The sequence below is a fragment of the Dendronephthya gigantea genome, unplaced genomic scaffold (genome assembly GCF_004324835.1).
Source record: "Dendronephthya gigantea isolate DGI-Jeju-01 unplaced genomic scaffold, DenGig_1.0 000032F, whole genome shotgun sequence".
Classification (NCBI taxonomy): domain Eukaryota; kingdom Metazoa; phylum Cnidaria; class Anthozoa; order Malacalcyonacea; family Nephtheidae; genus Dendronephthya; species Dendronephthya gigantea.
The window spans coordinates 1235158-1261063 of NW_021163042.1; the positions used below are offsets into that span (position 1 = coordinate 1235158).

The 25906-nt window shown below is 34.8% G+C and overlaps 4 protein-coding genes across 5 annotated transcripts; 3 read left to right on the top strand and 1 right to left on the bottom strand.

The window, feature by feature from the left end:
• The first annotated feature begins 259 nt into the window (after window positions 1–259).
• On the top strand, window positions 260–3345 carry LOC114524942. Its single transcript, XM_028546177.1, has 5 exons — window positions 260–471; window positions 1008–1056; window positions 1592–1714; window positions 1886–1971; window positions 3168–3345. Exons 1-5 carry the CDS (start codon window positions 394–396, stop codon window positions 3285–3287), a joined length of 456 nt encoding a protein of 151 aa, XP_028401978.1. The 5' UTR covers window positions 260–393; the 3' UTR covers window positions 3288–3345.
• Window positions 3346–3678: 333 nt separating this feature from the next.
• Window positions 3679–6326, top strand: LOC114524875. 2 transcript variants are annotated; one of them, XM_028546083.1, is made up of 4 exons: window positions 3679–3852; window positions 4968–5219; window positions 5403–5929; window positions 6107–6326. In XM_028546083.1, exons 1-3 carry the CDS (start codon window positions 3798–3800, stop codon window positions 5918–5920), a joined length of 825 nt encoding a protein of 274 aa, XP_028401884.1. In that variant the 5' UTR covers window positions 3679–3797; the 3' UTR covers window positions 5921–5929; window positions 6107–6326. The 2 variants fall into 2 exon arrangements, with proteins under 2 accessions (XP_028401884.1, XP_028401883.1); XM_028546082.1 differs by having other exon boundaries at window positions 3680–3852; window positions 5403–6326.
• Window positions 6327–12425: 6099 nt separating this feature from the next.
• On the top strand, window positions 12426–20421 carry LOC114524831 (neprilysin-4-like). Its single transcript, XM_028546026.1, has 17 exons — window positions 12426–13176; window positions 13871–13924; window positions 14286–14402; window positions 14782–14853; window positions 15896–16023; window positions 16147–16369; window positions 16566–16664; window positions 16792–16869; window positions 17171–17274; window positions 17419–17477; window positions 17761–17815; window positions 18003–18070; window positions 18251–18387; window positions 18913–18978; window positions 19301–19396; window positions 19968–20044; window positions 20182–20421. Exons 1-17 carry the CDS (start codon window positions 12559–12561, stop codon window positions 20279–20281), a joined length of 2151 nt encoding a protein of 716 aa, XP_028401827.1. The 5' UTR covers window positions 12426–12558; the 3' UTR covers window positions 20282–20421.
• Window positions 20422–21411: 990 nt separating this feature from the next.
• Window positions 21412–25521, bottom strand: LOC114524833 (15-hydroxyprostaglandin dehydrogenase [NAD(+)]-like). The gene is made up of 7 exons (XM_028546029.1): window positions 25346–25521; window positions 23807–23930; window positions 23491–23615; window positions 23222–23318; window positions 22497–22582; window positions 21908–22080; window positions 21412–21651 (listed from the first exon to the last, which is right to left on the bottom strand). Exons 1-7 carry the CDS (start codon window positions 25430–25432, stop codon window positions 21510–21512), a joined length of 834 nt encoding a protein of 277 aa, XP_028401830.1. The 5' UTR covers window positions 25433–25521; the 3' UTR covers window positions 21412–21509.
• Between the last annotated feature and the right edge of the window lie 385 nt (window positions 25522–25906).

Below are 25906 nucleotides of genomic sequence, written 5' to 3' on the forward strand. Positions count from 1 at the left end.
GAAGTAACAACTGTACCGTAACCTTACGACCAACATTGTGTGCTGGCCTGCCTATGGTTGAATACCAGTAAGCAGGTTTGGCTACTGTGGTTTGGCCTTTAAGCTCCTGGGTATGAGCACGTGGTACTATCAAACACGTCCTTCAAATTTCAATTCGGATTACGTAATCTCAGATAATCCCAGATAATCAGAAACTCCAGATCCAATCATATTTCCAATCATTCCTGTGAAATACGATTCAAAAATCAAAATTCATTTATTCAAATCGCTGTTGAAACAAAATGATGAAACAACATCATATTTCAAAATTTACGTGGGCAGATTGGAGGCAGGAAGTTTTGGCTACAATGGAATAAATATTTTGTTCTGTTTAGGAAACGTAAATTATTATACATGGCTGATTATTCGAGTTTCATCGTTATTTGGCTTGCTGTGTTTTGGTCTACGGATGGCCCGTTCGCAGATTCAAAGGTTAGTTAGGCCAAGTCAAGCAAATCATTATTCGATGTTCTTTGTTGTGTTAATGAAATAATTGCTGGTTTGATCGTCCGGCTGCGTGATTGTTTCGTTTCGTATTTTGTGTGTACGGAATTGTAACCTAATCAATCACAATATGTTTGAATGTGTCAGACGTTATAGTAACACAGTACTTTTGTTATTACGACTATTTACTGCTATTGAAATCACTAAAAATCTTGATACGACTTTTTAATACCAAACAGTCAGTCTCACGATCACCTAAAAACCATGCTACGGTCTATGCTGTAGTTTTGGAGATTCCAGGATAGATATTTACAGTAAATTGCCACTTTATAGTCCGGAAAAATTTGTTATTCTCGGAAATAAACAATGGAATTAATCAGTTTTATTTCGGGTCAATTAATTATCAGAATGACGTTATGTCATGTGTAATCCCTTTATTGCACGATTATGACTGCATACCCCCTTCCCATTGTCAAAAGGGAACTTGCTGCAACTGCTACTAAATGAACATGTATTGTTTTTAGGGCAATAATAAGAGAACGAACATCAAAACAAGGTTTAGAAGGAATAATGGTAATACACTACATGCTCTTCCATGCTATGTTTAAGTGAGGTTTCTAAATTTTGCAAATGGTTATTAATGTATTTGTATGAATATATTGACTGTATATCTCTCTCGGAGTCTCTATAAATTTGTTAGAATAATGTCTGTTGTGACATTCTTTTGATTTTTAGTTTTTACTGTAATTTTTATGAATGCAGCAGAGATGAGAGAATGAAATCTGTGTACCAGTACAATTTGCATGACAATTACTGCGTTAGTTGCCTAAATTTTGACCACATTTCTCAATCAAATTCTTGCTAATGCTTTAATTGTAATTTACACATTATGCATTATTTATTCCGATTTCAAATCTTAATCAGAAACAAATCTTAAGATTCTGGACATTTTAAATAGAGCACAAAATATACCAGTGTTTGTATTAATTTCATTGACATTAGTAGAATCATGGGCTATTTCCAAGCCATTCTGCAGTGTGGAGGGCATTACAAAGTTCCATAAATAAATACTGTTTGACTGTACTATCTACTATCTAACTCATTCAAGAAGAGTGCCAACGTGACTACAATAAAAATGGGTATGCAGTGTTGAATAAAAGTGAAATGGATGTAAAATTTCTCATCAACAATCATAAGCATTTTGCAAGGCTAAAATGGAATCCCCCAACAGGTAGAGTTGACAATATGAAATTCTGGAAGATCTGAAGTTCTGAGTCCCCACCCACCTCCAAAAATCATTACTATATACTAGGCAAATTTGTGCACATTATGTGTCACATAAAACAAATCTTGGCAATATAAAACATATTGGGTCATCATGTAATATTTCAATATTTTACAGTTAAGAAAAATGTACCTGTCACTGCATTCGTGGTTTGTTGGAAAGGACAACAAATAAATCATAAATGTAAATGTGTTAGTAATAAGGTATTTATCTGTAATCAACAAAATTCCTGTACCAAACAATTTTAACAACTATGTCTATCTATCTATCTAAAACAATTTAAAAGTAATAATATTCTTGTAAGCTTGCATGGTGACATCAATAAGTAAATTAGTTTGTAGGTACATTACGTAAGTATTTAATACTGCAAAGCTTTCATCAGTGCGATTATTAATTGTTTATTGCACTGATGAAGGTCTGGGTTAACAGACTGAAAGCTTTGCAGTATTAAATATGTTCGTGGTGTACCTACAAACTAATTTACTTACTAATTTCAAAGTACTTATGCCATTTGGGGGGTGAATATTCATATACATTGTTCTGCTTGGTGGATTTTGTTGGAAAACATACCGTATATACTTACTGGTACATTAGTTCTGTTGAGCAGAACTAACATATACATGTACCCCCACCCCCCTCTAATTATTGCATTAAATTTTCATCTGTACATGAGTTTGCCAACTTTGCAGTGAACTTAGAAAGGTATAAAGTCTCCATAAAACTTGGAAATTTTTATAATGTTCCCCACCAGGATGTCTGCATTGCTATATACAGGCTTGGCACAAAATCTTATGTTACTATACTAACTAAAACACTGTGCCAATTTGTTAAGGATAGGCTAATAACAATGCTACTGGGCAGGTGTATAAGATTTATTATAAGGGTATATTTGAGGCCGGGTAAAGTGTCCTGTGTTTGCACTATGAAAATCCATATGGTTCTAAATCTAGCCTTGACTCTTGTCTCTTGGTCTGATATTTTGTTGCCTTAATTAGTTTTTCACGCACTGCAGATGTCTATAAGATACAGAAGCAGTGTTTGGTGATTGGTTATGAGAGACCTTTATCACAGAGCCTTTATCATGGCTCTTTGCTCAAAGCCTTGGCTTGATTTACATATTTAATCTATCACAAATCAAGCTCCTTCAAATGTTTTCTCTGCCTCTGATGCTTTTCCTGATGCTGATGCATCATGCATGGATACGAAGCAGCCTAGCCCCTAGGCCTCTTAAACGTTCCTTGGTTCGCGATTTCATTAATATGCGGGATAGGGTACGAGGTTGATGTACTTATGTCTTCTTATCAATTATCGACCTAAGAATGCACCTGAAAATTAAGTTAACAGCTTCATCATTAAAAGCAAAATATCTTATATCAGTACATGCTTTTTTCTTGTATAGACGTTAGAGCTTGATATTTGGCCGTCTGAGTCGAACTGGAAATACGACAATATCTTGAATGTCTGTGTTAGTACAAGAATAAAACATTTCATAAATAATTTCTTCACTTACGTCACTTAAATCATTAAAAACATTTCTTAAAGAGAGTTAAACTGGGAGGAATATATGTGGAACTGGGGAGTGGGAGGATTAAAGCTATGAAACATCCCAAACTTTTTGCAACGACTCATGACTGTTCAAAAGGCGTTCTGTCCATAAAGACATTTAAAATTATAACTATACGTCAATAATCAAGATTTACACCTTCTATAAGATAATAATCAATGAGGGCGAAAAACGAAGCCCTAACTGTTTTAGCAAAGACTGGTAGAAAAGTATCATCCAATTATTTATGCATGAAAAACTCTCACGCATATTTATGCATCAGAATGCAGCTTTTACAACGATTAAAGTTATTTTATATCACATGAAATTTAGTGCTTGAAGCCCCATTTTAATATCTTATTAATAAGTTCATTAAGGCCTGCATGCTTGTAAGAAAAAGGCAGGGAAGTGGCAATAAAAGGAAAATTTATAATGAAAAGTGCATGATAAATATTAATTTATTCATACATGTTTTAGACCTTTCCAATGCCGAGCATGGATACCACTTGTGAAATGACAAGCTTTACACCGGATTACAAAGGTTGGTAAAGTGCAGTGCCCGCGGAAGATCCTTGGGACGGGGGTGAACATTCGTATATTCGCCTTCAGCATAATGGGCGGTTTACACTGGCTATTTTTGCTGCAATTTTCTTCTTTTCTTAGGTGTGAACGTCTGAAACGAGTGTATTAGTTACGGATGTTCAAGTAAGAGCACGTATTCATTAGAGCATTCGCAAATAACAACTCGTTCATATCAACTAAAAGAAGAAAATCGCACTAAAAATCACTGTATTAATACTATATAACGTACACTAACATATGAATATTAGCCCCTCACTTGACTATCTTCTGCGACCACTGACCCTACCCACCAAACCAAGTTTTGGGTCGTCTAATTCTTTCCAGTATGTCGAACACGGTTAGTGTCGTAGTTGTTTTACATCAGTATGAACATAATCACAAGCACCACCGCAGAATTGTGTATAAATTTTGTATGCCTAATTTGAAAGCGCATAACTATTGAGGCACTGTCTACACGATGCCTGAAGAATTTGAAAATGCAAAAATATTTCTCCGTTGAAATATTTATCCGCGTCCAAACGTAAACACAAAAACGATCCGAAAACGCTAGAGTTATTTGATCCTGCAATGCACCATCATGTACTTCACCCGCGTGTCACAGTTTGTATGTCGAATTTAAAACAAAAACCTACCAAATCCAAAGCAAAAAAACAAGAATTAGAACTTTACGCGTAAACTACTTCTGCAAATGTTAAACTGAGGATTGGCGAAGATTTCACTCACCATGAAAATAACCTAAATAAGACTTATTTGAGGCTAATATAGCAATATAAAGTTGAGCATAAACCACCAGACTTGAAACAAGCCTCATTAACATGGAAACGATTTGATACGTGACGTCATCGTTTTCAAATTTATCCGGCAAAGCCATCCACACGTATCCGCTCAGCCTTCGTTTTCAAATTCGTGTTTTCAGATTCTTTCGTTTTCAGTTGCCGAAAACGCCGGATACGTGTGAACGATACGCGTAACCATAAGAATGTTCTTTTTTTTCAAATTCTTCCGGAATCGTGTGGACGGGGGGGGGCTGAATTATGACCAGATGATTTCTGCTAATAATTGTGTACATTACAGGGCGAACTACCAACCACACCTCAAGTACAGCCAGTACAATGTATACCACCGCTGCCGGTACGAGGAATGACACCACCTCTACGAGAAACGTTACCGTGAACGGAACTAACAACGCCGCATCAACACGTAACGATGAATACAGTTCGAAACTGATTGTCGGGTCCGTAATCGGTGTTGGTATGGCAGTTGTTCTCATAATTATTTTAGTGAAAACATTTGGTGGCAATAATGATCCTCCACCCAATAAACCAGGTACTGTGGCGCTAGTATTTCACTAATTCCATGCATGAATTCATTAAGCGTTCGTTTACTTGTAAATTTTGCCGTAATGCACTCTCTTTTTAGCAAAGAGCAATCACAAATACTTTTTAAGTTATAAACATTCGACATAATCGTTTTGTAGAAAAGCAATTCTACTCTTTATGTACTGTGTAGATACCTATTACATTTCTCACTACCCGGAAGGTGATAATTTTGTGAAAGAATTAAAGAAGTTCGTTAAGTGGCTGGATGAGAATGGGTTTAATGTTCAAATGTTGACAGATGAAGAGGACTTGTTGAGTGCTGAAAATAAATGCTTAAGACGAGAACTTATGTCGTTCAGGTTTCGCGAACATATGATAAGGACCTCAGATAAAGTATTCGTCATCCTTTCGCCGTTGTATATAAGACTTTGTGAGATGAGGGAGGACGATGTTCTGAATGAAAACCTTACCGAAGAAGAGAAAATGGTGAAAAGAGAGATTGCCCAAATCAGGTGTGAACTGAATGAAACTATCTTTCGCACCGATCGATTCATTCCAATTCGTTTTCGCTTGGGCGAAATGGCCAGCATTCCTTTTTGGATAAAGGACTTTGAACTGTTTTCCTGGCCCGAGGAAAAAACAACTACGAGGCTTTTGAATAAGTTGAATGGCTTGCCTGAATATCACCTTTCAGTTTCCCAGAATTAGTTACAGCAGGTATGTTGTGTCAAGCAAGGGTGATGCGCACGGCTTTTCAGCATCTAAACTTACCTCGATGTAAAACCGCGTATTCAGTAGGCATCTTTTCCTTTCTCGGATGGTAAAAGCACAGTTTTTGATAAGTACATACATATGGTCATATAAAATATGTTTTGAACAACACTATATTTGTAGACAAGGATCGTCCGCGGCGCAAATATTCCACCACATCATGCGTCTACTGCATAACCACGCTATGTCTATGGATATAGTATTCAATGCATTTGGAGAATAAAGTTTGTAATATTTATCCCGGGTTCTGTAAATTTAGCACTTATAACGCTGCTGTAAATATTAAAATGTAATTAAACCTTGTATTCTACTGGACGGAGTTTTGTGAGTTTTTCTCTGTTTAGCAGTACGATACATCCTCGCAATTTACTCCCTCCTCGACATGGTTGATGTAGGTTTTAGATATGTCACGGTACAGCCATTCGACAGGTTTCTTTGGTACCAGGTCACGAATGTACTACATTGCGATTTAGTTGCGCAAATCTATAGTACACATAGTGGGTAAAATTTACTAGGTTGTCTATTGATTACATGCATTTCTGCTGCCTTCTCACCAAAGTCGTAGTCTTGCAGCCATATACAGGCTATCGGTGTCCGTTGCAGCTAAGCCATCTCGATCACCGTAGATATTTTGAATACATTAATTGGTGGGCCGTTTCACTAAACGTTTTCATAGTTTGATGATTGAGCGGGGGTCAACTTCAATTGTCTGGACGCTTATATGCTGCACAGAAGTGAGCAAATGATACGAAATTGCACATATGTTCTACGAAGCGCAACACATACAATGAACAATTAACTCACTCTGATTGCTGTCTCGTTTTCGAGTTGACCCCCCGTTGGAATTATGACGTCACATGAACCCAAGAATAAGAAGGAAAATCCGATTTCCACGTTCGCCTTGATTAACAACATGTTCTAGTCCAAAGAGGTACATTGTTCCGTATATTCTTGAGGCTAGTTTAAACCAATTAGACGGTGAACTTTTCATTTGCAGAGTCTAATGTTAATGAGCTCTATTAAAGAAATCATTCTTCCAAAAAGCTGCATGCTGGGAGGATTCATGTCTCATAAACATCATGCATTTATAAGGACTGCATGGTACGTGGTCACCGTATAAACTGCACGCTATTTTTATTCTTTATTAAAATAATTCAAAAGGTCAGCACTATATATAAAATTAATAAATTAATAACTCCTTAATTAATAATTATATATTATATAATATATAATATAATAGAATATTATTAATATATTATATATTTGCAATATTAATATATTGTATTATTTTTAATAATTTTTTAATTATATATTCATTTTATATATATATATATTTTATATATATAATATATATATAATATAAATAAAAATATATAATATTATATTATATAATATATATATATATATATATAATTATAATATATAAAATATATATTATATATATATTATATATTATAATTTATTATATATTTATTATATATATATATTATATATAATTATATATATATATATATAATATATATTTATTATATATATTATATATTTAATATTAATATATATATATATATATATATATATATATATATATATATATATTATATATATATATATAATATTATAATTATATATAATTAATATATATAATAATATATATATATAATTATATATATATTAATGTGATATATTAATATATTATATATTATATATACATTAATATTTTATAATAATTATATTAAACATTATATTATATAATATAATTAAAAATATTGGTTTTTTTGGGCATAGTCAGACACGCCCACTTAATCTAATTATGACTTCACTTTTGGTGGGCGGAGCTTATTTCGCTACTTCCTTACGCTTTGACTTTCACCTTCCGATTTTTTGTGGGCTTGGTTAGACACGCCCACTGAATCTAATTATGACGTCACTTCCGGTAGTCAGGGTTTATTTCGCTACTTCCTTACGCTTTGACTTTCAACTTCCGATTTTTGGTGGGCGTGGTCAGACACGCCCACTGAATCTAATTATGACGTCACTTCCAGTAAACGGGGCTTATTTCGCTACTTTTTTACGCTTTTCAGTTTTTTTCTCCACATTCAGATTCAGAATCACTTTTTTCCTGAGATTCATTCTTGGAAGGATTCACTTTAGATTCATTTTTGGATTCACTTTTTTTCTCCAGATTCAAATTGGGATTGGAATTTTTTCTCGAGATTCATTTTCAGTTATTTTCTCCAAATTCAGATTCGGAATCACTTTTTTCTCGAGATTCATTCTCAGAAGGATTCACTTTTTTATCAAGATTCATTCTCGGAAGGATTCACTTTTTTCTCGAGATTCATTTTTGGATTCACTTTTTTTCTCCACATTTAGATTCGGAATCATTTTTTTCACGAGATTCATTCTTGGAGGGATTCACTTTTTTCTCGAGATTCATTTTTGTAATTACTTTTTTTCTTCAGATTCAAATTGGGATTCACTTTTTTCTCGAGATTCATTTTGGATTGAGTTTTTTTCTCCACATTCAGATTCAGAATCACTTTTTTCTCGAGATTCATTCTCGGAAGGATTCACTTTTTTCTCGAGATTCATTTTTGGATTCACTTTTTTCTCTAGATTCAAATTGGGATAGGAAATTTTTCTCGAGATTCATTTTGGATTCAGTTATTTTCTCCACATTCAGATTCGGAATCACTTTTTTCTCGAGATTCATTCTCGGAAGGATTCACTTTTTCTCGAGATTCATTTTGGATTCAGTTTTTTTCTCCACATTTAGATTCGGAATTACTTTTTTATCCAGATTCATGCTCGGAAGGATTCACTTTTTTCTCGAGATTCATTTTTGGATTCACTTTTTTTCTCCACATTCGGATTCGGAATCACTTTTTTCCCGAGATTCATTCTCGGAAGGATTCAATTTTTTCTCGAGATTCATTTTCGGTTTCACTTTTTTCTCCAGATTCATTTTCAGATTCGAATTTTTTTTCGAGATTCATTTTGGATTCAGTTTTTTTCTCCACATTCAGATTCGGAATCACTTTTTTCTCGAGATTCATTCTCAGAAGGATTCACTTTTTTCTCGAGATTCATTTTTGGATTCACTTTTTTTCTCCAGATTCAAATTGGGATTCAATTTTTTCTCGAGATTCATTTTCAGTTTTACTTTTTTCTCCACATTCAGATTCAGAATCACTTTTTTCTCGAGATTCATTCTCGGAAGGATTCACTTTTTTCTCGAGATTCATTTTGGATTCAGTTTTTTTCTCCACATTTAGATTCGGAATTACTTTTTTATCCAGATTCATGCTCGGAAGGATTCACTTTTTTCTCGAGATTCATTTTTGGATTCACTTTTTTTCTCCACATTCGGATTCGGAATCACGTTTTTCCCGAGATTCATTCTCGGAAGGATTCAATTTTTTCTCGAGATTCATTTTCGGTTTCACTTTTTTCTCCAGATTCATTTTCAGATTCGAATTTTTTCTCGAGATTCATTTTGGATTCAGTTTTTTTCTCCACATTCAGATTCGGAATTACTTTTTTATCCAGATTCATGCTCGGAAGGATTCACTTTTTTCTCGAGATTCATTTTTGGTTTCACTTTTTTATCCAGATTCATTTTCAGATTCGAATTTTTTCTCGAGATTCATTTTGGATTCAGTTTTTTTCTCCAATTCAGATTCGGAATTACTTTTTTATCGAGATTCATTCTCAAAAGGATTCACTTTTTTCTCAAGATTCATTTTTGGATTCACTTTTTTTCTCCACATTCAGATTCGGAAAAATTTTTTTCCTGAGATTCATTCTTGGAAGGATTCATTTTTTTCTCGAGATTTTTCTCCAGATTCAAATTGGGATTCAATTTTTTCTTAAAATTCATTTTCGGTTTCACTTTTTTCTCCAGATTCATTTTCAAATTCGAATTTTTTCTCGAGATTCATTTTTGGAAGGATTCGCTTTTTTCTCGAGATTCATTTTTGTATTCACTTTTTTTCTCCAGATTCAAATTGGGATTCACTTTTATCTCGAGATTCATTTTTGGATTAAATTTTTTTTCTCCAGATTCAAATTTTGACTAAATTTTTCTCGAGATTCATTTTCGGTTTCACTTTTTTCTCCAGATTCATTTTAAGATTCGAATTTTTTCTTGAGATTCATCTTCGATTCAGTTTTTTTCTCCAAGAATGAATCTCGGCAAAATTTTTTTTCCGAATCTGAATGTGGAGAAAAAAAGTGAATCAAAAAATGAATCTCGAGAAAAAAGTGAATCCCTCCAAGAATGAATCTCGTGAAAAAAAATGATTCCGAATCTGAATGTGGAGAAAAAAAGTGAATACAAAAATGAATCTCGAGAAAAAAGCGAATCCTTCCAAAAATGAATCTCAGGAAAAAGTAATTCCAAATCTGAATTGGAGAAAAAAACTGAATCGAAAATGAATCTCAAGAAAAAATTCGAATCTTAAAATGAATCTAGAGAAAAAAGTGAAACCGAAAATGAATCTCGAGAAAAATTTAATCAAAATTTGAATCTGGAGGAAAAAAGTAGATTAAGTGGGGTGTCTGACCACGCCCACAAAAAATCGGAAGTTGAAAGTCAAAGCGTAAGGAAGTAGAGAAATAAGCGCCGCCCCCCGGAAGTGACGTCATAATTAGATTAGTTCTGATTTTCGTACAGTTCACTCACTGTTCAGTTCTGATTTTCGTACAGCTCACACAGTTCAGTTCTGATTTTCGTACAGTTCACACAGTTCAGCTCTTATTTTCGTACAGCTCAAACACAGTTGAGTTCTGATTTTTGTACAGTTCACACAGTTCAGTTCTGATTTTCGTACAGTTCAACACAGTTCAGTTCTGATTTTTGTATAGTTCACTAACAGTTCAGTTCTGATTTTCGTACAGTTCACACACAGTTCAGTTCTGATTTTCGTACAGTTCACACACAGTTCAGTTCTGATTTTCGTACAGTTCACACACAGTTCAGTTCTGATTTTCGTACAGTTCAACACAGTTCAGTTCTGATTTTTGTATAGTTCACTAACAGTTCAGTTCTGATTTTCGTACAGTTCACACACAGTTCAGTTCTGATTTTTGTATAGTTCACTCACAGTTCAGTTCTGATTTTCGTACAGTTCACATACAGTTCAGTTCTGATTTTTGTATAGTTCACTCACTGTTCAGTTCTGATTTTCGTACAGTTCACACAGTTCAGTTCTGATTTTCGTACAGTTCACACACAGTTCAGTTCTGATTTTCGTACAGTTCGCACAGTTCAGCTCTTATTTTCGTATAGTTCACTAAGAGTTCAGTTCTGATTTTCGTACAGTTCACACACAGTTCAGTTCTGATTTTCGTACAGTTCACTAACAGTTCAGTTCTGATTTTCGTACAGTTCACACACAGTTCAGTTCTGATTTTCGTACAGTTCACTAACAGTTCAGTTCTGATTTTCGTACAGTTCACACACAGTTCAGTTCTGATTTTCGTACAGTTCGCACAGTTCAGCTCTTATTTTCGTATAGTTCACTAAGAGTTCAGTTCTGATTTTCGTACAGTTCACACAGTTCAGTTCTGATTTTCGTACAGTTCACTAACAGTTCAGTTCTGATTTTCGTACAGTTCACACACAGTTCAGTTCTGATTTTCGTACAGTTCACACAATTCAGTCTTACCATTTTGACCGCTTTTGGATTGTTCCAAAAACCAACTAAATGTGCTTAAAATGAACGATATTAATCTTAGGAAGCCATTTTCAGCATCTTAAAACAGTTTTTGAAAAGTTCAGAAAGTGGTCAAAATTGACTAAAATGGTAAGGGGTAAGCCTTACCATTTTGGTCAATTTTGACCACTTTTTCAACCTTTCAAAAAGTGTCTCAAAATGCTCTAAAATGACACAGTTCAGTTCTGATTTTCGTACAGTTCACACAGTTCAGCTCTTATTTTCGTACAGCTCAAACACAGTTGAGTTCTGATTTTTGTACAGTTCACACAGTTCAGTTCTGATTTTCGTACAGTTCAACACAGTTCAGTTCTGATTTTTGTATAGTTCACTAACAGTTCAGTTCTGATTTTCGTACAGTTCACACACAGTTCAGTTCTGATTTTATATATATATATATATATTAATAATTATATATATATATATAATAAATATAATTATATATTATATATATTATATATAATATATAATATATATAATAAATATATATATATAATAATATATATATTATTACATATATACAATTATAATATATAATATATATATATATAATATAATATATATATATATATATATATTATATATATTAATATATATATATATCATATTTTATCTACTGCGAGATCTTTGGCTAAATTATTCATGATGTTTTTGTTCATAATTTGGTACCTGTTCACTCGTTCATTTCTTTTCACAAAACGTCGTTTTTTATTCGGTGATTATATTGTAGTAACGAATTTGTTTACCTTTTATATTCGGTAAGAAAGACAGCAATTTGTTTTTCTGGCTGCAGAAAAGAAGAGTGGTATCGTACCAGAATTTTATTACTAATATATATACAATTAGATAGTTTGTCCAATGTTTGTTATTAATATGAAACCAAAGTCAGAAAAATGCGTTATTTTCTATTTATTGCTGTTTCTGCCATCGTATCTGTCATTAAACCAAAGGCCAAACTCAATAATACGGGACAAGAACGCGAAAGTTTGTACTCATGAACATTGTAGGCGAGTGTCGGATGAAATCTTAAGATCAATCAATGTCTCGGTCAATCCTTGCGACAACTTCTTCCAGTATTCGTGTGGCTCGTGGATAAAAAACCACACCATTCCTAAGGGACGAACTCAATTTTCTGCCATTACTCAACTGAGTTTGAACAATGAGAAGATACTCATGGACGCCTTGGAAAAAGATGAGCCCACGGACTCGCCAACTATAAAAAAGGTCAAGAATTTCTACCGGTCATGTCTCGATACAAAGACTATCGATCAAAGAGGAGTACAACCTGCATTGAACTTTATAAATGAAATGCATTCTTGGGAACTGGCTAGTGACGGTTCTTGGGACCAGAGGAAGTGGGATTTCTACGACACTTTGAGACTTTTACACAAAACGTCGCCAGCAGAAATCTTTTTTGTAGTGGATGTTATTCCGAACCCTGTCAAACGTGATAAGAGCAAGAAAGATGTAATATTGGTAAGCCATATTGTTTGAGAGACTTTGATTTCTGTATTATTAAAATTTCAAGATGGCGGTCTTTGAGCAGATATATGGATCTGTTTCAAAACAAATTCTTCTGAAAAATTAACTTTAATTTTAATAATAATGTCGTTGATTTACGGAATTTGCTTCAGGTGCGGAATTGTGCCTTGCAACCCCAGATGACACAATAAACAGCCCCTCTGAATTACCGGTGTTTGTATGGTCATGGAAATGTACCAAAAAACCCACCTCCTTAAAAACTTATTCTTTAAATTTCTACGATATATACGTACAATTCATCACCCTTTAAACCACATTTGAATTATATGAATTATATATAGTAATAATACATCAACCTAAATATCGGGCACTATATAAATGTACAACAAAATTAAACTAGATTCAGTAAATTTCGGCACAAAACCTTGGATTTTACTATAAAAAACAATCGTGTAATTTTTCTAACATTCTGTTGCTTTAAATTACAGTCTTGAGTCACAGAGATACAAAGCTGATTGAAAATAAAAAAACGGACAGGATTTGTTATTGATTTTTTCCTAAATAATTGCTAACAACTGAGGCTTATACTTTTCAATTTTTTTTGTCCACCCACTGTATATATCGAAATTTATGCCGATATGTTGAATTCATCTCAAAAGATACATATATTTTTTTATATATGTTATAGATTGATCAAGCGTCTCTTGATTTACCTCAAATTATATATTTTACCAGCGCCACTGTGAGTATAAAGTTCAAATTATATCATTGATTGTCATCATTGGTCAAGCTGGATGAGGTCTGTTCCAGACGCTGAACCTTTCATATTAAGTTTCAAGTGCCGCGGCAACTCTGTTTGCCAAGTAATTTGCTTTTGATTCGGCACGTGAAAAGTTCGACGTCTAAAACAGGCCCAAATCATTGCTTGTAAATATTGAACAATAGCACTAGTTTTAACAATGCCATGATTTAATATATTTTGATTGTTTTAACTGTCTGTAAACAGCAATGTCCCCATGATACGTTTCAGTGCTTATAAAAAAAAAAATAGTGTTTGCCTTATATTCCAACTAACATGCTCGATCGATTGTATTGTCCTTCAGGATATTCGTCTTTTGTGGAGGTACATGACAGAGGTCGGTCAATTAGTTGGAGCTGAAACAAACAAATCTGCTGAAACCATGAAAGAGGTCATCAAATTTGAAGCCGAACTAGCAAAGGTGAGGCACTTTTGCTACTCATTGGCTACGGGAAGTTCACCATCAATAGAATTTAGCGTTTTCGGAAAAAAATAATTCTGCTCTACATATAACCAAGGTAATTTTAGGACAGGTTTACTGCATGCCTGACAGCCCTGACTGCAGCTTAGTAGATATTAAATTCAAAATAAAAGAAGGCTGCCTGCAGTTATAACATTCATGTATTGAAACATTTCTGTCTCGCTGTCTGCCCTCTCTACAGAGGTTAGCTTCGTCAAGCGCCCTTAACAAAAAATCGCTCCGCGATCCCGGATCTGTACATCCGGGATATATATGTAGTCTCTCCTTTGACAACCATATATATTTCGTCACTACTTTGTATTATCTGCTTCATGTTTAGATATTGGTTCCAAAGTCAGCAAAAAGATACGTTAAGGTTCCGCTCCATAAACTCGAAAAAGCTGTTCCTGGGGTAAGTTGATATGAAAAAAATTAACCCTAAATCAATGGCGTTACTTGTCCAAGTGAGTATAGGGCTATATAGCTTGGGTTAAACGAGTCTGCATCATGCCTCGATCTGCTTGTAAGCTGTGGTCTAACAAGTATTTAAAGAACTGTATTTGAGGCGGTACAAGAAAATGGTTTCCAACAACCTTTAGTAAAATTACTATTTTTAAAGCGTTTTTACCCCTTTCCTCAGTGGAAAGCTTTTCTAGTTTCTACCCCTTTTCGTGGCGGAGTGTAATGATAAAAAAAGAAATCCGTAGGGCAGAACTGCATGCATGAATATATGATAAACACCTCCCCCCCAATGATCGTTCTACAGAGTGTATGTAAAAAAAGAAGACCTTTAGAAATTAAACTATTGTTATAATTTAAATGCCCCATCACTGTGCTAAGCCTGCATGTGGTTGTGTAAAATATTGTCAGCTTTGTGCATATATTACATGCAGTATCTTTGTTACAAGCACAAAAGCCTTTCTGCTGCTGGGAATTTGAATAACTTCTAAAAGCAAAATTCTGCACAATAATGCATGGTCAAAAAGAGTTTTTATCGTGCAGACTTATATCCAGGCGTAAAGTACAGAACGCGTTTTGAGAACAGTGCTTGATAGAAATCCAACGGTGAAAACTGAGCACAACCTTACGCCGCTGTGAAAGAGCAGTATTAATTCGTGCCGTGCATATTAGATTCTATTCGATTGTGCATGTTTGCGCACCCGTGGGCTTAGAAAATTGATCAGGCATTTAAATTATAACCGAATAGTTTAATTTCTTAGTTTTAAATTATAACAATAGTTTATACACCCTGTAGTTTCGGCCCTGGCTATATGTTGGTATATTCCGGCATGACAATAGTCAATAGTGCATGTTTAATTACCTACAGGAATATTCCAAGGCATATGCCTCACAGAAGAAGTCTAGCCGAGACTTGCATGCGTGGCTGCATGGCGTCCTAGCCACGGTTAGGTTCTCCCGGTTTTTGTTATTAATGTTCTTTAATGTCTTTGCAGTTAGATTGGCACACACATCTTAAGTCATTATTCGAACATAGAACAATTAACAAGTCCGAACCTGTGGTAATCCTTGCCAATAGCTATATACCAAAGATGGTTGATCTCGTAAAAAAGACTAAGAAAAGGTAATGAAAGTATAGTATCATTTCTATGGTTATATATTTTGGTTATATTTATACTATTTTGGTTCTTCGTAAGAGAAAAGTTCTCAATACTCTAATTACACGAAACGCTGATTTTTATTGAAGCACCTTATCAAATTACATGGTTTGGAGAACATTGAAGGAAGTTGTTCCACTGTTGGACGAACGTTTCAGAAAAACATATTACAAGTTCAAAGAAAAGATTCAAGGTCCCACGGCGGAAAAGCCCCGTCGCAAGATTTGCTTCAGTTACACGGATAATATTCTTGGACCACTGTTAGGTTCACTGTTTGTACGAAAAGCTTTTAGTCCCGAAAGCAAAGCCAAGGTAAGTGTTTGATGAATACCATGCAGTACTACATAAAACCAGCTTGGCTGTCTGGCGTGCAAAACGACAAGTTTTAACCCGTGTAAGACAATTATAGTTCAACACTTCAACCATAATCCTTTTCAATTTTTTTAGATTTTATTTATGTATTTCTCATTTGGTTGTCTCGACTATTGAGCAAAATCTTTGGTTTTAGGTTGAGGAAATGATGTCAAAAATTATCCAAGCTTTCAAAGAGAATGCAAAGGAAGAACATTGGTTAAGCTTGAAAAGTCAAAAGGCAGTTCGGGAAAAGGTAAATTATATATCAAGCATGATGATGCGCTGCCAGCGCTGCATGGTGAAAAATATACACATGCAGATTCCACGAGTGATGCGTGTGGTTCTAGTCCCGTTCTAGTCAATTTGTTTTGTCTTCTCAGGTGGATGCGGCCACAATAAAAGTTGGTTATCCCCATTATCTCTGGAACGAAATGGAGTTCGCTGATAGATATCACAAAGTGAGCTACATGCAGATGCAGTATATTCTTTTTGCAATCATGCGTCGACGTACTCGTGCACATGCACACTGGCGTAGCCAGCCTGACGATTTTGTCCCGCTATCTAAATTTCGAGTTATTATAATTATTCATGCCTTTAGAAATTTATACTCCTCACAGTCAATGAACACAAAACATTAGCGTAGCGGGACAAATCATCAGGTTGACTACGCTACTGCATGCACTTGCATTTAATGAAAATAAAATAAATAATAACGCCCACCATCGTTATAGGCATATCAAATATTTCTTTATTTCGTAGCTTGAAATAACGGACAGTCGATGGTTCGAGAATATTGTGAACACAGACAGATTTTCTCTTATGCAAACCTTCGCAAAACTTGGGCAGAAAAGAGATAGAAGGCAGTAAGTATATTTTAGTATACTAGGCGTCATGGTCAATTTTGAAATATTACCATCGATATTATTCGCTGTTCTCTCGACTTAACTATATTTATTTATATCTAAGGTTGTCATGCACCTGAGTTAATATACATTTCGTTTTCCTAGCTGGATAACGGTTCCACATTTAGTCAACGCTTTTTACGTCATTACTAAAAACGAAGTTGGTAAGTGGCTTGGATCAAGAATAAGAACACAATTCAGCGTTTCATATAGACGAAGAATCTAAAGCTTTGCATTAGATTCCCCTAATGTTACATGCGCACAATATACGCGTTGCAAATATATGACCCCGCACGGGTGGAAGAAATCTAGCTAAATTGGATCACGCAACGCTCCCCCCTCTCCTAAGATTTTTACCAGGAAGCATGAAATAACTGATGAACAGAACAAACTGGGCTTGGTGACCACAAGCGTTGTAAACTAAGATTCACCTCTGCCATATTTTAGTTATACCAGCTGGGATTCTACAACCTCCATTCTTTTATTCCGACGTGATCCCAAGGTAAATCTACTTACTGAAGATTATTAACCTTAAATATGACTTAGTTTAAACATCGAATTATTGTCCGAATACTTCAAGAATGCTGGATAGAATGCTGAAATACCTCATTAACTATTGTGCTATCTGATGTTAGTGCATCAATTAAAAACATCTCGCGGTTTTTAACGAGCGTTCTATCAATTTTTAGGTCAATCAGTTATGGAGCTATAGGTCACGTTTTAGGCCACGAATTGACTCATGGTTTTGATGATACAGGTAAGCTAGCAAATAGCTATACTTAACTACTTCAACTAAACTGAATTTGCTTGACCTGTATAATTTTTATTCGATAATTTCTATACTCCGCTCGATTTTTTGGTAACTTGACATTTGACAGTTATGCAACTTTATCGCTATTTTATGCAGATCACATGATGTAATTGTTTCACATTTCAGGACGTAAATTTAACAATGCTGGCGAGTTGATTGGAAATGGCACAGGCTGGAGTAAAGTGTCAATAAAGCGTTTTGAGGAAAAGGCAAAATGTCTCGTTAAACAGTTTGGAAAATACAAAGTGCTCAATAAATTTCACGTAAGAAAATCACTGGTTGCATTTGTAAAACAGCAATCCGACGTTGTATGCAAAAAAACGACGAGTTTATATATGTAGTGCATAAATCCCATAAGCCAAAGAACAGTATATTCTAGCATATTGTATTATACAGTGGTGGCGTTAAGCTTCAGGGAGAGGGGAGGAGTGGATTTTGGTGGTAGCTCGAATTTTTTGGTTGTAAGATGAATTTTGAATTTAATATCTATGATTCATTTAATCATTTTAGCTTGTTGCTTCAGTTTTACTTTTAAATGCATGAGTATTTTACTGCAGTGAGGTGCGCCATTGTTGAGCATTCGTTAAGTCGCTGAGACCTCCGAGTTAACTAATTAACGCCAAGATAATCCACTGCCTCAGATCCGACTTAATCACAGGAACAGGATTAACAACTTCCCTTCCATTGGACTCCACTGATATCTATTTGCAAACTCGTCTGGTCCAACAAAAGTATGCCCGAATCAAAGCCGTATGATGATAAAAATTCTGTTCAACTTTTTGTCCCAGGTTGATGGAAAGGAAACCCTTGGTGAAAACATGGCGGATGGCGGTGGAATCAAAATGGCTTACCGGGTAAGTCTAAAAGAACTTCGTTTCTTGATTTGTGCTACGAAAAATTACAGTTAATATGCGTTGTAACTATATCCGGGAGAAACGAAACAGTCTTAAGCAACCCAGTGCTTTTTTGGCGAGTGTGGAATGAGTGAACTTTGTTATCAAAGGCATTACACGTCTATATATAGGGTTGTCGAATTTCATTGAATTGCCTTTTGTGGCTTTCTTTGAGCGTCGCCAAATGAAAGCCAAATATTGCGTTATTTGTTAGAAATCGGGATGATGTTTTACACCGGTCTCATTTGGTTTCTTAATTGCATGATGTTTTGTTTTGTTCTAGGCATATCTTGACTGGATTAAGGAACACGGGGAAGAGGAGGTCTTACCAGAGTTGGATAAGACTAGTCAACAATTATTTTTCATTGGTTATGCACAAGTAAGATATAATTAACTTTTAAAAAAATGCTTTCATGCAAATAATGCTTTCTGGGGTTGTTTCTGTAGACAACTATAGAGAAATATCATAAAAGTAGCATTATCCATATTCAATATCATTAACTTCTTAAATGACCGAAACATTGAACGAATTTCCATTTCATATTACAATCGCGGCAATAAAAGCGTTCAAAAAATATTCAGTTGATTCATTTTTCTGTTGAGTTCGTCAAAAATTTTGGGAAACTCCTAATTAGGCTCGTTTCAGACCTCGAACTTTTCATGTGCCGAATCGAATACAAATGAACTTAAACAAAGACTTTAACTGATAACTTAGGTTCGGCACATGAAAGTTCGACGTCTCATCTGAAACAGGCCTAACTTACTGTAACCGTATTTCCACTGACCAATCAATTTTGCCTATATTACTGAGCATTTCATATTGGGCCATTTTATTCACCAACTAAATTTGAATTTGTTTCTTGAGTCTTCCTGATAGCTCAATGAAAATAAATAAGTTTTAAACTTTCTTGCTGGCTGATGGCTAATTTTATCCCAATCTCTAATTTTAGAAAGAGTGTACAAAAACTACGAGTACTTCGGAGTTCATATCTGTGACGGAAGATGTTCATGCACCCACAAAATTTCGGTAATTTTCGTAACTGGCTATCTCAATGTCATATTACAAAACAAAAAATTCTTGCTTCATTGAGAGATCCCGAATTAATGCAGAGGATTTATCAGGTCAAATTAATTGCATGTGTAATTCATTTTGTCATCTTGTAGTGTTCTCGGAACTCTGGCGAATATGAAAGAATTCTCAGAAGCATTTAACTGTCCTCTTGGAAGCACGATGAATCCCACAGATAAATGTGATGTTTGGTAGTCACACGGTACAGTTCAGTAATTTTTTTTCGAATTTAATACTACAATACAACATAAACATATTAGAGCATATTATGAAAACAAGTGTAACTAAATATAGGACATATTTAGCTGGAATAAGAAGCAGGCAATCTTTTCTTCGAGGTTGAAATATTTACTATTATAGCTATAATGTTATTAACACAGCCACATAGAAGGTTTGTGAATTTAATTGTAACATATCGATGGCATTTTTAAACTACCTTAGCCTTGCCCAGCCTAGACCCAGGCCATGTAAGCGCGTGACGTCACAAGAATGCGAGGCGCGCTGAGGAGGACTAGCTAGCTGATCTGGGTGTAAAAATCAACCAATCAGAAGCCAGATCTTCGACATAGCTGAATTATCATTTTCTTCATTGCATATGACTTTTACATTCGAAATATCAAGTAATTTTATTGTATTTAAGCGAAAACACGCTTATTTTTTCCCAACTGTAAATTAGAATTTAAGTTTTTCGCCCTCTATACTGTTAGTTAGAAGAATAAGGACAAATAACACCAGGCGTATGATAACTCAGTTTTGTCGAGACGCCTTATGACGTCATAATCTCAGATCAGCTGGAGGGACTAGTCTGCCCTAAGCCTAAGAGTTGTTAAACGTTACTGGGTCGGACAAATGTTGTTAAAAGTTGTCAAAAGTTGTTGAAAAAGTTTTTATAAGTTACTGGGTAGGAAAAACATCAATTAAAACTACAATAAAGTTAATTTGACCTAGAAACTAAAATGACATCGTGATGATAAATCCCGTGCACAGATAAATGTGATGTTTGGTACTCGCACGATGCAGTTGAGTAAAATGTTTGCCACATGCAATGTAACCTCGTCAACATATATATGTATTGGAGATTTGGAGCATATTATGTGAAACCAAGTGATAACTAAATAGGGACATATTTAGCTATCCAGGATGTATAAAAAACGTTAATAATTCTCAGGGGCCTACGATCTTTTGCTATTAAAATGTATACCAAATATTTTTATATGTTAGGTTGTGTTTTTTGATACACCACTGCATGTATAACAAGAAGACAATCTCTACTTTGAGAAGAGCTATAATTATTATTATTTTAATGTCATCAACAAAGATTTAATTGTAATAAATTTTAATTATAACATGACTAGCAAATATGGCAAATAATAAAGTAATACTGAAAAAGTTAATTTGAATTTAAACCTAAAATGATGATGTTTCATTGCTGCATAGCCATTGTTGGATGGTTTTGAGCGATTATGTGAGCTGGATCGTTTGGATTCCTCGCGATAGATAACACTTGATCGTTCTTTGACTTATCCTTTATCAGTTTCATAACTTCGTTACTGACATCTGTAGGTCTTCACAAACAAAAACACCGTGTATAATAACGCTTCAAACTATCAGAGACTTGGAATTTTTCAATAGTGGTCTTGGGGGCTTGGAAGCACATAGTGCAGAGTATTCCTCCACCTCTGGTCACTTATACGACGAGTTTCATTAATAAAAGAAGAATGTTGAATCGAATACAAGCTAGCCTTGGTGAATTATGTCGAATAAACGCGAAAATGTAGTCTTGAGGTTGGCTGCAACCATGCATTAAAATGATGAACTTACTCAAGAAACTGCTTGGATACTTCTTCAAAATATGCGTTCATCTTATCACGCTGCTCCTGAGGAAGTTGAGCTAATTTCTTTTGATCATGCTCAATGTTAGATTTTAGCATGTCAGTCCAAACACCATGAGGACATACGCAGTTCACTCTGACGTTATGTTCCGCAAGAGATGTCTGAAAAGAAGCGGAAAACTGGTTATTGTATTAACCTTTTATCCATACATATATAGCTTTAATTGATTGAAAAGGAATAACATATACTATAGTAAATGTGGTTTATATACAATAATGATTATAAAGTTAAATAAAGTTACATTTACTAAAATAATAACTCGCCTAGCCTAGGGATTGAGTTGAATTTCGAATCACTTTTTATTGATGGCAGGCGTCATCGAACGTGCATGGAATGTAAAAAAAACCCGTGAGATACGTCTTTTAAAATACTCAAAACGACAGTTTTTTCTGCTGTTGTTTCATTTTAATTCCCAGCATTTTTGCCACGCAGTAAACGCTCGAGCATCAAACTAACCAAAAGTAACATTCCAGTCTGTATATTCGAACATACTTTCTGCCTTTCAGTAACTACTAACCTGCGCGAGGCATCGTGTGAATTGAACGACACCTGTCTTTACAGCTGAGTACACTGGTAGATGTGGAAAAAAAGGCGGGATAAAAGCTAAAATGCAAAAAGAAACTTTATCAATTATATTTGTAGAAATCAGCAGCGGGCGGAATCCTATCGCTTTCTTGCAATCTGATTGGCTGTAGCTGTAACCGCGGGCGTATAATTCAACAACATCTGACTATATATATACGGTCAGAAATTGTAGTATATTTAAGCCAGAATTTTTTTTATAAGAAAATAATTTGCAAACTTTTAATTTCTCTATTCAAAGTTCGGATTAGGATAAAAATTTTCACAACGAAAGTGAAATTTATGAATACAATTCAAATAGAAAGTTTTCATTATTTTGCTTGAGGCTGGGTCAGTATTTTCAAGCTATATTTCACAAGTTGGCGTCAAATGAAATAGTTGAAACAAGATTAGCCAATCAGAATAATGTATTTTGGAGTTAATTACGATTTAAATACCGAATAAATAACGTGTACACGAGAACGCGTCAAATGACGCAGGAGGAAAACATTCATTCGACAAAAATCTAAATCAGTGAGATTAGAGAGATTTCTCAGTTCTCCTTCGCCGAAGCTAATCAGATAACTGATTATTGCATGTAAAATAACTTTATGTGCTTTATGTAACTCTTAACCAACTTCAGTTTTGGTCACCTCACAGTAACCTCGTTTTTTGGCAGACCTGCAAATGAAGCTGTGTTAATGATAACACCACCGTCACCACCATACCCTTTTCCCATCAATTCAAGACCAAAGATACTTCCACTTATGACACCACCCTGTAAATGTAACATGCATAGAGTCTTAATGACAGCAATTATGTGCATATAACTAGCAGCTAGCTTAAGGAAAATCTTCAATATCAGACACATCTTTATATAGCTACAAATTGTTTGTCGAAGAAAAAATTTCTTTATATATCTATATATTAGCTATACGTTATATACATACCAAATTGATAGCCATAATTTCTTCATAACGACTTTTTTCATCTTCAAGTGATAAGCTTATTACCCCAGCATTATTGAATACAACGTTCACGCCATCCATTTGAGATTTTGCTTCGCTAAATGCGGCTAAAAAAGATCAGTAATTATAATTATATAGTGGAGTAAGTGGACAACAATCACAACATCGTTTGATTTGATTTGTCTGATATTTCCATATAGTTGGGGTCTGATCTCGATTTTAGGTGAGGGAGCGATATACTCTGGGCTAAGCGTATGGACATAATATAATTTAATTTTAATATATTCCGGCAATTCACCCCGTAGTTCGTCCTTTTTTGTGACATCACATTGTACGAATACGGCATTTCCTCTGCCATATGTTTCATCCAATGTTTTCTGCGCCTTCACTCCTTCCGCGGCTAACACATCCAGAAAACGAGCCTATATATAGGTAGCAATATATTGATGAAAACTTAAGGTTCTGTTTCACGGTGCAACTTGCAATGCAATTCTACTTTTCAAAGATGTATATTTGGGAACGACGAAACTTTTGTGTTTATTACACTTCATGCACTTTCCTCAGTTCTGGAAGACTCTTGACTAATTCACATCTTTTGGAAGTAGAATTGCTTTGCAAGTTGCACTGAAGAAAAATTGCACCGTGTAACAGGGCCTTCAGTTTTATTTATGCATTAGCTTGCATGCAAAATTATTGCAAATTTTAAACACGGCAATTCGCACTTTTGCTACACTTTTGCATGGTCGCAAACTCGGCAATCACAACATTTAGGTTCACAACGCTTCTATACTTTTAAAGGTGTGCTGTCTGAATATCGAACAACAATTAGGTTCGCAAGGCTTCTAAATGAGTATGAACTGTAGTGAAGACTGGCACGTGGGCGGCAGTGCCGAAGTGCCAATTTCTATACAAATAATTAACATGCCTGCATTATCGCGTTTTTTCTCGTACTGCGGTGAGTGTTATTGAACTAAAACGACGTATATGGCTAAGATAACCCCAGAACAAGGAGTGCTTTGATATAATGTTAAATTTATGCGCCAACTCAAAGTTCAATGCAGCGAACAATAAAATGAAATCATGAAAACATTTGTTTTAATGTATGCAATTAAGCTCAGTTTGAATTTTAGTAATTTTGATACTGAAAGACTCGATACTGACGATACACTTCGCATCACTCATCATTCATCGATCTTTAATTTTTTTGATGGTGGAATGAACTTTGAGAAAAAAATCCTGTCTACAGGGTGTATAAAAAAAGCGCAGCCTAATTCCCTACGATTTTTTTGTTTTTGAATAGAAGCGAACATGCATGAATACTAATTGTTGCAGTTTTTTAAGTGGATTAAAGTCAGAAAAATCACAGATAATTTTTAATATCTACCAGGCCAAAGGCATTAAATTACGAATAAATATTTAACTTTTTAAAGTTGACGAGATTTTAGAAGCCATGAAGAAAATCGAGATTGTTAACTTAAGGCTTAACTGAGTAATCTGAGTTACGGAATGTTTTCCTCATCATATGAAGTTGCCGCGACTCCTGTACAATATGTATATACCAAGTGATGTTAACGTAACCTGTTCTTTTAGGTCTTCAGGATTTAGGAAACACCATAAAATTAAAGAAATTGAACGAAATTCTTGATATCCGAAGCATATATAAACAAATTCATTCCGAACTGACAAACCCATATTTTTGGAAGGCGTCGTTACCGACAGTCTGGACTCTAACACAAAAATTTTGACGTTTTGAAATGAATTCTGTCGTTTGCATTAAAGGTGTGTGGTAAACGCTAAGCTAAAGATCTCTATTTGTAGTGTAGTTCTACTACAGTACCTTTCCTCCTGCAGCTACTATTGCCGAGGTAAGTGCATAACCAATGCCTTTTGCTCCACCAGTGACAATAGCTTTGTAAGCAGCCATTCAATAAATTCGATGCGTTTAATGTATTAATCTACAGGAATGGAAATTCCATGTGTGTTTAAGCGACACAAAACATAAGATCAAATAGCAACCAGTGCTAAGCGCCAAGCTTTAGCATAATTGAAAGAATTTCCATTTCTTACGCTGATTGGGTACATGGATGCACGGATTAGTAACTACGTAACCTCCTTTAGGATCTTGTTACCAAGCTTGGTGTTAATGAGATACATTAACATAGGCAAAGAAATTAACACAATATGAAGTTTGAGTTTTGACTGCAAATTAAGTGCAAAGCGCAAAAGCATCTGTGTAATTCGTCTAGAAGAAAGAAACTGTAAGGCTTTATCTTTGCTATTAGTTGGTGGGTCTAGACGCCTACCTTGCAGGATAAGTGACCCCATGCTGGGAACAGGGTTCCTTATGCTACTGACCCATGGTCTTGCGGGAAAATTTGAAATTCTGTGTTAATTTGTA

Bases quoted from the DNA above. Each gene is read 5' to 3' on its own strand.
- LOC114524942 (XM_028546177.1), top strand. From the start codon at position 394: ATGGCTGATTATTCGAGTTTCATCGTTATTTGGCTTGCTGTGTTTTGG. The intron at 472-1,007 runs GTTAGTTAGGCC...TATTGTTTTTAG, and splicing joins GCCCGTTCGCAGATTCAAAG to GGCAATAATAAGAGAACGAA. The intron at 1,972-3,167 runs GTATTTATCTGT...TTTCTTGTATAG, and splicing joins GTAAATGTGTTAGTAATAAG to ACGTTAGAGCTTGATATTTG.
- LOC114524875 (XM_028546083.1), top strand. From the start codon at position 3,798: ATGCCGAGCATGGATACCACTTGTGAAATGACAAGCTTTACACCGGAT. The intron at 3,853-4,967 runs GTTGGTAAAGTG...TGTACATTACAG, and splicing joins CTTTACACCGGATTACAAAG to GGCGAACTACCAACCACACC. The intron at 5,220-5,402 runs GTACTGTGGCGC...TGTACTGTGTAG, and splicing joins TCCTCCACCCAATAAACCAG to ATACCTATTACATTTCTCAC.
- LOC114524831 (XM_028546026.1), top strand. From the start codon at position 12,559: ATGTTTGTTATTAATATGAAACCAAAGTCAGAAAAATGCGTTATTTTC. The intron at 17,816-18,002 runs GTAAATCTACTT...ATCAATTTTTAG, and splicing joins TATTCCGACGTGATCCCAAG to GTCAATCAGTTATGGAGCTA. The intron at 20,045-20,181 runs GTAATTTTCGTA...GTCATCTTGTAG, and splicing joins CATGCACCCACAAAATTTCG to TGTTCTCGGAACTCTGGCGA.
- LOC114524833 (XM_028546029.1), bottom strand. From the start codon at position 25,432: ATGGCTGCTTACAAAGCTATTGTCACTGGTGGAGCAAAAGGCATTGGT. The intron at 23,616-23,806 runs GTGAATTGCCGG...GATCTTTTTTAG, and splicing joins AAAAAAGGACGAACTACGGG to CCGCATTTAGCGAAGCAAAA. The intron at 21,652-21,907 runs GTAAGTTCATCA...TTGTTTGTGAAG, and splicing joins GTATCCAAGCAGTTTCTTGA to ACCTACAGATGTCAGTAACG.